Source organism: Nannobrachium achirus (assembly GCF_963921795.1).
Source record: "Nannobrachium achirus genome assembly, chromosome: 16".
Classification (NCBI taxonomy): domain Eukaryota; kingdom Metazoa; phylum Chordata; class Actinopteri; order Myctophiformes; family Myctophidae; genus Nannobrachium; species Nannobrachium achirus.
Window position 1 is genome coordinate 27624026 of NC_137823.1, and position 12076 is coordinate 27636101.

Genomic DNA, 12076 nt, shown 5'->3' on the forward strand with positions numbered 1-12076 from the left:
ACATCGATATTTGACCTGAGAAGCATTTTTTTTTTCAAGTAAAACACATTTTGTTGTAAGAGTGAATCAACGAGTGAGTTTTTTAAATCTAAATTTCGCCTCCACTGGGCCAAGCAAAGCGCTCTGATCGGCTACTTCTCCCTTTGTGTTTGTTGTCTCTTCTTGGTTGGTGCATCGCCATGATCGGTATGCCCGAAACTGAAGGTTCTGTGGTGCAAAAACTAAGTGCGATTAAAATGCGTTAATTTTTTTAATCGCGTTAATTTTCTGTAATTAATTAATCGCAATTAATCAGTTAAAGTCCCAGCCTTACTAAAAATGCTATGTAGCTTCATGTATGGTCATCGAGTGAAGGGGAGTGTTACAGTAGTGCTATGGGTTTAGGTGGAGTCTGAAGAGGTGAGTCTTCAGTCCACTGCGGAAGCTAGGGAGTGAGTCTGTTGTTCTAAGTGTGACAGGGAGATTATTCTACAGTTTGGGAGCCAGGAGGGCAAATTGTAATGGTTGCAATGATGGTTAAAATGACAAACATTCAAATCAATGAACACTCTCTCACTATGTCTCTACGTATCCTTCAGCATGGCCAGCAGCTGTACAGACACATATACCTGGGCTGCAAGGAGCCCAGCAGCGGCCAGCTGCACTACGAGACCCTCTTCACCCTGCTGGCTCTGCTCAGCATGGAGCTGGCCAACGAGGAGGTGGTGGTGGACCTCATCCGCCTGGCTCTCGCCTTGCAGGTACATCCATGCATGTACAGTATGTTGACTCTAGAGAGACATGTGCAGGTACATCCATGCATGTACAGTATGTTGACTCTAGAGAGACTTGTGCAGGTACATCCACGCATGTACAGTATGTTGACTCTAGAGAGACTTGTGCAGGTACATCCACGCATGTACAGTATGTTGACTCTAGAGAGACTTGTGCAGGTACATCCACGCATGTACAGTATGTTGACTCTCTTGAGAGACTTGTGCACTAGGCTTATAGTTAGAAACATGCACACTCACTGGTTTTATTCAGTTATTATGGCTTTTATTTAGATTATTATAGAGATGTATTAGTCTGGTTGCTAATAAGCAACATACTATTGTTCTAGATCCGAGAACTTTTATGACAGCTGTTTTTTGTTAGTTGAAATGAAACCCGCACACTCTGCACCAATTAAGTGAATTCTTTGACAACGTTTCGAGCACTAGCTCTTCATCTGGTCAAACTCAGGCCCCCGAGTTGTTTTTCGCTGTTTTTTGTTAACTCATCCACTGCTTATGACTAGTTTGACGTGTTATATTTATGTGTCCACTCTGCCAATAACGAGTTTGACGAGTTTGACTTTTTTTGACCCCATTAAATCTAGTAAAAACGATTCCAATCGCGATTTTGCACGTTTCACCCCCATACAACCCCATATGTCAATCAGGGCAGCCATCTTGGTTTACATAACATGTAAAACATAATGGCTATTATCTCAAGAATGCCTGAACGGATTTCCAATCGTTTGTTTTGTTTGAAAGCTGTGAACAAACTGCACAAACATGGTGCATGATCTGTGCATGGGCATGCATGATCTGTGCACTATAAATTACATGGAAGTCTATGGAGACTTCTGGCAGGGAGATCCCAAAGAAGGCATATTTAAATGGCAGTAGATGAGTTAACCCTTTAACTGAGATTATCTGAGTTGTCAGGCCAGATATAGATTCTTGGACAATATAATGTCCAATTAGACAGGATTTGTCATGCTTCACTTGACATCACAATATATATTATAATATAAATACACACATATTCTGATGTGTGGTGTCTACTCTTGTTGCCGTGCAGGACATGGCCCTGTCCACTGAGGAGTCCCTGCCCGTGTACAACCGCTGTGCCGTGCACGCCCTCGCCGCTGCCTACCTCAACCTCATCTGCCAGCTCACCACTGTACCCGCCTTCTGCCAGCACATACAGGAGGTCAGAGCTGTGTGTGTGTGTGTTATTGTTGGTGCCAGGCCTGACTACTGTCAATATCATGAACGGTGGTGTCATTTGGGGCATAAGGGGATGGCAGTTGCCACTCCCTAGTGTTCACATTTCACCTTAAATTCTGTTATTTTATGCTCAACTCTGAAATGTTTTTGCGGATTAATCATCGCAATCGATGCCTGTCCATCTATATGTGACACTCCTTATAATTTTGATAAGCGTTTTATTGTATGCAGCCATTAATTTATTAACCACTTTAAACGTGGCAACCCAATTTTGGGTTGGAAGAAATATATATCTTTTTGCCCCAAAGAAATAGTGAAAATAGTTGAAGGTCTCAGCGCGTCGCTTGGCCACGCATTGACACCTTGTAGATCAACTATTTTCCGCTATTTTAGAAACAGAGCTAACTTATTTTTTACTTATTTTTTGCTGCCCATTTATTTCTGAAATGATGCCTCTGATCATGTATCTAACGCCTTCTCCCCATCATCAGGTGATCGAGGTTAGACAGAAAGAGACGGCCTACCTTCTTCCAGAGGACGTTTTCATTGAGAGCCCCAAGTATGTACCAAGCCCCCCCCCCCCCCCCCCCCCCCACACACACACACATGCAATTCACCTAAAAAATTTGATGTATCTAAATGTGCAGTTTTCTGGCTCTTGTGAACAAAAGGAAAGAGCAATCACGCTAGGGAGATATTGAAAGAGGAAGCGCAATGTTAATCGAGTTTAGGAGTTGTAAAGCACCTCTTCAAACTCTTCAAACACCTCTTCAAAGATGGCAAAAGTAATACATGTAATCCCTGATTGGTGCGTGAAAAGCGACATATTTCCCTCATCTGCTTTTTTGACTTTGTCTTAACTCTGCCTTTCTTTCTTCTTATGGTTTAGTCAGGAACACTCGCGTCAAAGTAGATTTAACCATTTATTGCATAAATGGAATACTGTTAACACAAACTCTGCCATCAAAATACCCCTTTGTACCCCTTCTCTGCCATGCCCGTAGAACCCGTAAATGTAATAAAAATGTATTAAAAAACATTTTTTTATCGAAACGCAACTAAAATAGGCCGGAACTAATGCTCCGTGATCGGTTTCTACACGGACACATTATTGAGCGGACACCTTTAACATTGGAGTCCCTGAACCGGAAGCGGAAGTCCGTCCTCTATTTTGGCCCAGCTTACTGTCTGCACTCCGCGGCTTACAGATGGAGAACTTATTGATCAATTGAAAAAGTTTGGTAACACTTTATATTAAGGATGCCTTTATAATGCATTATAATGCATTATAAGCTCATTTATAATGCATTATAACACAATTATAAGGCATTATAACACTCGTTATAAATGTTTATAATCATGTATAACAGCTTATAACAGTTTATAACCACGTTTATAACGCATTATTAAGTGCTGGTTATAATGCGTTATAATGTAAAGTGGAACAGCACATTATAACTACCATAACTTACTTAGTTATAAAGGCACATAGAGAAGTGCTATAATGTGTCATAATGCATTATAACTTATGTGTTTATTAAATATAATAATCACCTATAATATGCTATAGCATGACTTTGAGACCTTTAAGTAAAGTGATGACATTTATTAACGGTTATTAGCAATTGTATCATACTATAATACCTTATAGCACAACATGGTGACCTTTAAGTAAAGTGACAACATTAATGAATGGCTATTAGCAATTGTATCATACTATAATACCTTATAGCACAACATAGTGACCTTTAAGTAAAGTGACAACATGAATTAAAGGTTATTAACAATTGTATCATACTATAATACCTTATAGCACAACATAGTGACCTTTAAGTAAAGTGACAACATGATTTAATGGTTATTAGCAGTTGTATCATATTATCATATATTGACACTAAAATAAGACAAATAAATTCTCAAAGACATCTTTATTTCACGGATTGGCATGTTAGGTAAACAAAACTGTCCAAACTACACAACAAAGTGTGAATACTAGAAATAGAGGTAAACAGTTGCTTTTACTAGCTTTACTCAGGAAAGTGTGAAACTCTAAAATTACAAAATGACAGAAACTCAGAAATGAGAATGATATACAACAATATGCAGATGAAAATTATACCACGCATGTTGTATCACTACACAATAACATACACAAATGGTATGAGGCCTACAAAACATTTAACCAACACAAACATAAGAGGCCTAATTAGCTGTTATAATATAACAGCTAATTCATTTTAGACTTTGTATATTATACAAAGTCTAAAACTTCACATAAAAGACCATAAGTGTGTCTACCTGTCAGCATTACAACCGCTTTTAAACATGCTAAACAACTAAAATAAAAACTAATTGTAACATGAATTAGCATACCTTATGGCTACTACAGTACATAGCAGCATGGCTACATAGCAGTTAGCATATTAACCAAACATACTGTACAGTTCACACATGAGAATTATGCACCTATGAACTATCAAACAATTGCACACTCCTATGCTAAAAAGCAGCTTACAGACAATGCCATGTGTAAACCATGAAGGACAGCATGAAGGACAGTAGCAACATGCAGCTGTCTCTAGCAATATCTTCAGAATGAATGAGAAGCACTTCCTGTTTGCGAGGTTAGATGTGTGTGCAAATACACAGAAAAACCACCAGGGGGTGTCAAACGTAAAAGTATAGTACAAATATTAAGGTAGGCCTATACATGAGTTAACGCTCAACTGTCTTGTAGAAACAGATGTGGCCTAGAACTGCCTCGATGCTTACTGCTTTGAAAACCAAGTCAGAAGGGTTTTCAAGTGCTCAAACATTATGAATACACAAGTTTGATTTAAATGGCAGTTTCAAATTGTATGGGCAGGAAGTTACAATTAACCTTAAAACAATAAATCTAATCTATGAGTATTAATTAATTACATTTTACAATTTAATGACACCTTAAATAAACAAATACCACTCAAATGCACTCAAATTTAATATGAAACTGACCATACACGATTCGGGAGAATGCTTTTGTAAAAAAAAAAAAAAAAGCGTAATGTATTGACAAAAGTTTCATATTAAATGAGAATTTTAGTGGTGTTATGTAGCCTGTATGACTTTACTACAACATAAAGAATGATATTATCGATTGGCATAACCATATAATCCTATTAGAGTTATGCTGGGGGGTTTTGTTTGGGCTAATTATCAGAAGTCCTAGGTTCGACTAGGGAGCCAGTAATTGTTTCACACCAGGAAGAACACCACTGCAAAGTTTCTACTATTCGGAAGGTAATGAAATGCACCACTTCCTTTTAATAACAATAAATGTAAAGATGAAATAGAAAAAACAGATAAACATACAAATACCTTTTAAATTGCAAATGCAAAATACAACCCGGGTAATTCAAAACAAAATAAAATCCTAATTGGCCAATATCTAAATTCAAGTTCTCAAAGTTCAAGTGATCACTGTAATTCCCCTTTAATCTCCTTGTATCGCTGATGTGAAATCAGTATAATTCCCAATAGTTCAATTCAATCACACCACTAATGGTGTGTACTTGACTCGGTCCCACTGCACTGTGGATGTGCAGTGGAGTTAGTTTTGTCCTACCACACTTTGTTGAGTGAGCTGGATGGGTTTGGAAATCGAGACAGTGGATTATATCTTCAGTCTTCTGCATGCAATTATTGGTTCTCTTCTCCGGTTCTGCTGGTTCGTCTCTGTGGGTTTAGCTCGCCATCTAATGTCCGGATCTTCCAAGCAGGTTCAACAGGCTCCAAAAAACCTGACCTACAGTAGTAAGTCAGAGTAGGCACTGTCATTGTATGGCATATAGGGAATTATAAACCAAAGCTAAATAAAACTTCTTCTTGTAATCATCGCTCATCATCATTTCACATCAATTAGGGAATTACTATTAAACTAATAAACATCAGCTTACTGTACAATTCCATTAATCAAAACAAATAAAATAAATAATCAAATTCAAATAATCTGGATCAATATAAAACAATTCTTTGTACCAAAATAAAATAAACTTCTTCACATAAATGGCATAACACTGCTACACCAGGATCAAACATGTTGCTATGTGGCCTGTACAATGCAATGGCAGCCTCCATTAGTGGGTGCAGGGCAGGCTGCCTGTACAGTCACATGCAGTAAAAATGAACTCTACACAAAAGTGCATTTCAGTATTCATCAAGCCCAGGAAGAGTGTGTACACTTCTCCCAATAAACATCCAACTTGTAACTGCTGTGCAGTGTGCACAGATACAGTACATCTAACATCAACCCAGTTCATTCATTCACCATGTCCCCCTCAGCTAGCATGCTAATTGTTTGTAGCATCAGCCACTGAATAATCCTCACCATGCTGGTTATCTCTCTTTTCACATCAAACTCGACGGATGGACCCTCTGGCTGGAACCATATGAATTATCTCTGGCTAAAACAGTAACTGGACTGCTTTTTAGCTGGACTGTGTAACTTTTATCAGTTTAAAACCAGGTAATGGTTTGTGGCTGCTCTGTGGCTGCTCTCTCTCTCTCAGGTGTGGCTTCAAAAGGAAGTGTCATGGTGCTGCACATAGCACTATGCTCCCTCAACAGGAAGTGTCATGTTACAAAATAAAAGTACTCGGCTTCAGAATAAAACAACTTGGTTGATGTCTAGTAGTTTTCACATTGTGCTTAATCATACATATTTAACCCCTTGTATCCTGTTAGATAATGTTAAATATATTTCTGCAATATAATCAATATGTTGGCACATATTTCCTTTAGGACACATATTCAGGTTTTATCATGTACACAGCTAATCACTGGGTTACAATTAGTTTATTTAGGTTGTTATTAGATTGTAAGATTGAATTATTTGCTTTGACTGCTATGATTAGTTTTAGAAAAAAAATTGGATTGTCTCAACATTTTAAGGTTAATTGTAAGTTCGTGCACATTTATTTTGAAACTGGCATTTCAATTAAACTTGTGTATTCATAATGTTTGAGCTCTTGAAAAAGGTCTAATGTAACCTTCCAACTTGTTTTTTATTATATTTGACACCCCTGGATCTGTGTACTTGCAAACTTGTATCTTATTTTGATAACCTCACAAACAGGAAGTGCTTTTCATTCATTCTCAAGATATTGCTGCATGTTGCTGCTGTCCTTCATATGATGTCCTTCATGGTTTACACATGGTTTGTTTACACATGGCACTGTCTGTAAGCTGCTTTTTAGCATAGAAGTGTGCATTTGTTTGATAGTTCATAGGTACACAATTGTCAAGTGTGAACTGTACAGTATGTTTGGTTAATATGCTAGCTGCAATGTAGACATGCTAACTAGGCATAAGCTAATTTATGTTACAGTTTGTTTTTATTTTGTTGTTTAGTATGTTTAAAAGCGGTTGTAATGCTGACATGTAGTCACACTTATGGTCTTTTATGTGAAGTTTTAGACTTTGTATATACCAGCTAATTAGGCTTCTTATGTTTGTGTTGGTTAAATGTTTTGTAGGCCTCATACTATTTTTGTATGTTATTGTGTAGTGATACAACATATCATTTTCATTTTATTTTAATGTTGTATAATGTATGTCATGAGTTTCTGTCATTTTGTAATTTTAGAGTTTCAGACTTTCCAGAGTAAAGCTAGGAAAAGCAACTGTTTACCTCTATTTCCAGTATACACACTTTGTTGTGTAGTTTGGACAGTTTTGTTTACCTCACATGCCATATATGAGATATGCCAATGCGTGAAATAAAGATGTCTTTGAGAATTTCTTTGTCTTAATATTTATTGTCACTTAACTTAAAGTAAAAGTAATGCTACAGGGTATTATACTATATACAACTGCTAATAACCATTAAATAATTCTGTCACTTTACTTAAAGGTCACTATGTTGTGCTATAAGGTATTATAGTATGATACAATTGCTAATAACCATTCATTAATGTTGTCACTTTACTTAAAGGTCACCATGTTGTGCTATAAGGTATTATAGTATGATACAATTGCTAATAACTGTTAATAAATGTCATCACTTTACTTAAAGGTCTCAAAGTCATGCTATAGCATATTATAGGTGATTATTATATTTAATAAACACATAAGTTATAATGCATTATGACACATTATAGCACTTCTCTATGTGCCTTTATAACTAAGTAAGTTATGGTAGTTATAATGTGCTGTTCCACTTTGCATTATAACGCATTATAACCAGCACTTAATAATGCATTATAAACGTGGTTATAAACTGTTATAAGCTGTTATACATGATTATAAACATTTATAACGAGTGTTATAATGCCTTATAAGCACGTTATAATGCATTATAAATGAGCTTATAATGCATTATAATGCATTATAAAGGCATCCTTAATATAAAGTGTTACCAAAAGTTTCAACGGATTTGAGAAGCTGATGGAATACGCGAACACACGAGCAGTGTCCGATCACGCACGATGGGAACTGGACGAGCGCCCACGTTAACAGGTAGGACTCGGAGAAGCCGGCAGTGAAAGACATAGAGAAATTAACGGGCTTTACGGCCGTAAACTACGAATGAGTTAATCTTGGCGTTCAAGGACTCCGCGTTCGGAGATGTTCCCTGAATTTTGCACACGCATGCCTGCTAAGCAAAATCAGGGAACGCTAAGCAAGACCCCCCCATAGGGATACATTAGCAGAACAATTGCATTACATAGACACATAACTTAAATTAACAGACGTAATCACAAGTATTTGAGCTAACCAAGCATAGGTAGAGAAAGCGAGCCGTATTTAAAGGAGCCTTCCCTACTGAACGAGAGCTTTGATTGGAGTACGACAGTGTGACGTAATGACCAGTAGATATGAGAACAAGGAATGGGAAAAGAGCTGACTGACAGCTGACTACAGCTGGGCGTGGCTAGACTCTTGTGTCCTGCATAAACTAACGTTGAACTGAAGCCTTCGTTTATTTATTGTTTGTTGCTTCCTTCCCTCCAGGCTTCCATCCTCTCTGGAGAAGGTGGAGGGGGAGGTGCTGTTCCTGCAGTCTAAGATCACAGAGGTGTTGGGAGGCAGCGGCTACAACACAGATAGGCTGGCCACTCCCTACGTCCCACAGTACACAGGTGAGAGAGAGGAGAACCCACCGGTCCACTTCTGTTGGTTCAATTTATTACTGTTTTCATTTACTTTAATAAAAGTAAACGTTTCATGTCTGTCAGGGGGATATACAGTACAATACAGACAGAAATGAGGGAAGGAAACCAGGCGTACACCTTCATTGAAAATGTGCACTTTGATTTTTTGAAGCGGTGAAAACCGCTTCCAATGAGTGGCTTTGTGTGTCCCACGCCCATATATGGTCATTTCAGTCCAGAATGAACAGGTTTTTTCAAAAACAAAATGTATGTCACCTCATGTCCATATATGGTCACTCCAGTCCAGAATGAACAGGTTTTTTCTGTCCCGTACGTCCAGAATATCAGTCCAGAATGAATAGGCTTTTTCAAAAAGCAAAATGTGCGTCCCATGTCCATATATGGCCATTTCAGTTCAGAATGAACAGGTTTTATCTGTCCCGTACGCCCGTCCGTCCGTACGTACGTATGTGTGTAGTGTCCGTCCCGGTCTGATGATTGGATACTTTGAGGATTGGTCAAGCTTCACATGACGATTCGGCCCTCCAGATAAAATCATTAATTCATTCAGAATAAGAATGTATTGATCACAGAGTTCATAACTCTAGAACACATAGAATAAAAGTTCACCGCTTCACTTCGAACCGAGGTTTGATTTTTTTTAACATAGATTTATTTTATTGTCAAGAAACCTGACAGAATGTATGCCTACTTCAGAGATTACAGCGTAATTGGGGATTCAGGAAAGGATCAAGGTAATTAAATATCCCCATCATTTAGCTGGGGACCACGGACCACAGGTGGATAAATATTTACCCAGATGCAGTAGTCAAACAAGCATGCAAAGGGGTTGTTGCTTTACTTTGTCGTATACAGTAAGCTTTGAAGCTTACATTTGCCCACTAAACCCTCAGTGGTTTGTTTGTACAGCGTTCAATGAGTTTGCCTTCTGGGGTGCTTTGACGTCCCGTCTTGAACGAGTGTCGTGTGTCGTTTTCAGACGACGACCGCCTGTCCAAGAGGAAGAGCGTTGGAGAGACCATCTCGCTGCAGGTGGAGGTGGAGTCCAGGAACAGCCCAGAGAAAGAGGAGGTACGGTATGGTGTTCAAAGCACCCGCACCATGGCTGCTGATACCACAACTCTCGTCACGTCAATGTCCGTTATTTATTCTGCATTTGAGCCACAGACCACCATGTGTAGAGATTTAGCCTTACAGACCCAAAACTCAGAATATCGTCGTTGTCGGGTGAAAACCTTGTATGTCCAAAACCGCTTGTTTTGCATTTATCATTTTAAAATTGATTTTAAACTAGATCTACAAGCACACAACGCCTCGCACCGCGAGGCGTTGTGTGCTTGTAGATCGGCTGTTTTCACTACTTTTGTGCGACAGCCTTGTATGATGAAGCAGGGCTTTACTTTGCGAAAGAACATACACATTTGAAACTTGGAGAGACGAGGTTTCCAGCCCACAACAACGATATATATATATTTTTTTATCATTGAAAGATTGTGTAGACCTCTTGTAAATTAAGTAATGTTAAACAATAATGTAACTCTTGAGAGCGTAAAATGAAATCAAATGGACCCTCAACAGGTCCATTTGATTTAATTTTACGCTCTCAAGCGTTAAAGATCTAGAAGGGTGTATTTGGTTGCCAACTCTCCATCATTTAGCTGGGGACCACCTGAAACCCCCTCAAGGACCACTGGTGGTCCCCAGACCACTGGTTGAGAACCACCGCTATAACTCCCCTCATGTCATCAAGAAAAAACAACATCCATGCGTTGACTACAGAAAACACGCAATGACATGTTTGTTTTTCTGCGCTTGGGTTGGGTTGGGAGCTTTGAGTGTGGGAGTTGTTTTGCTCTCAGTATCATATCGTCGTTGTCGGGTGGAAACCTCGTATCTCCATGTTTCAAATTTGTATGTTCTTTCGCAAAGTAAAGCCCTGTTTCATCGTACAAGGCCGTCGCACAAAAGTAGTGAAAACAGCAGATCTACAAGCACACAACGCCTCGCAGTGCGAGGCGTTGTGTGCTTGTAGATCGGCTGTTTTCACTAGTTTAAATCATTTTTAAAATGAAAAATGCGAAACGACCGGTTTTGGAACGACAATATAATACCTATGTTTACGCATACTTTTTTCTAACTGCTTCTCGCACGTATCATTTCATTGCTCCAACAGAGGACGCCGGCAGAGGAGATTACATTTGAAACCCTGAAAAATGCCATCGGTAGGTCAACCCACCTATACACTCTTTGTGGTTTTCAAGCATTTAACAGCATTGTAGAGATCTTGTTATTAAAATGTTTGCTGTGTGTGTGTGTGTCGCCCCCCAGTGGACACTGTGGGTATGGAGGAGCAGGAGAGGGAGCGTAGGAGACAGGTGGTGGAGAAGTTCCAGAAGGCGCCCTTTGAGGAGATCGCTGCCCACTGCGGTGCCAGGGTAACAACGCTTAACCTCTCATTAGTCTACAACAGGGGTTTTCAAACTTTTTTAGGCTGAGCCTGTGACCCCCAAAATAAACATATTTGAACTGGGGACCCCCACCCTGACGGGCATTATATTTTGTATATCACGGTCCTATTGTGAAAATAGCAGATCTACACGTAGATCGAAAATCTTCACAATTTCTGCGTCTAATATTTGACAATTTGGCAAATTTTGTATTTGTCATTTTAGAAGTATTAAAAAGTCCTTTAATTGTCACTTTAGAAATGTGTAGATACCCTCTATACACTTAAACTTCATGTTGGTTTGTTTACTGTTGAGTGAGAAAACAACATTGCACATTAAGTTAATCATCTGGGGACCCCACAAAATAATTTGGGTCCCGACCCCAAGTTTGAGAACCACTGGTCTACAACATTCTTTTGTGAAAACAGTTCTCTTCTTTCAACTGTGCCAGTCAGACAGACATGGAGGCAATAGTTATTTCTGAACTCCTTTTGTGTCGTTG

At 38.8% G+C, this 12076-nt stretch overlaps 1 protein-coding gene across 1 annotated transcript in view; it reads left to right on the forward strand.

Annotated features, from left to right (window-relative positions):
• LOC308300717 (protein EFR3 homolog B) overlaps positions 1–12076 on the forward strand; it is a 67761-nt gene that overhangs the window by 52746 nt on the left and 2939 nt on the right. The window contains exons 16-22 of the mRNA XM_080744609.1: positions 579–740; positions 1828–1959; positions 2468–2535; positions 8967–9094; positions 10107–10198; positions 11301–11349; positions 11456–11562. Coding sequence (XP_080600735.1) covers positions 579–740; positions 1828–1959; positions 2468–2535; positions 8967–9094; positions 10107–10198; positions 11301–11349; positions 11456–11562 — 738 coding nt within the window. The remainder of the gene's footprint in view (positions 1–578; positions 741–1827; positions 1960–2467; positions 2536–8966; positions 9095–10106; positions 10199–11300; positions 11350–11455; positions 11563–12076) is intronic.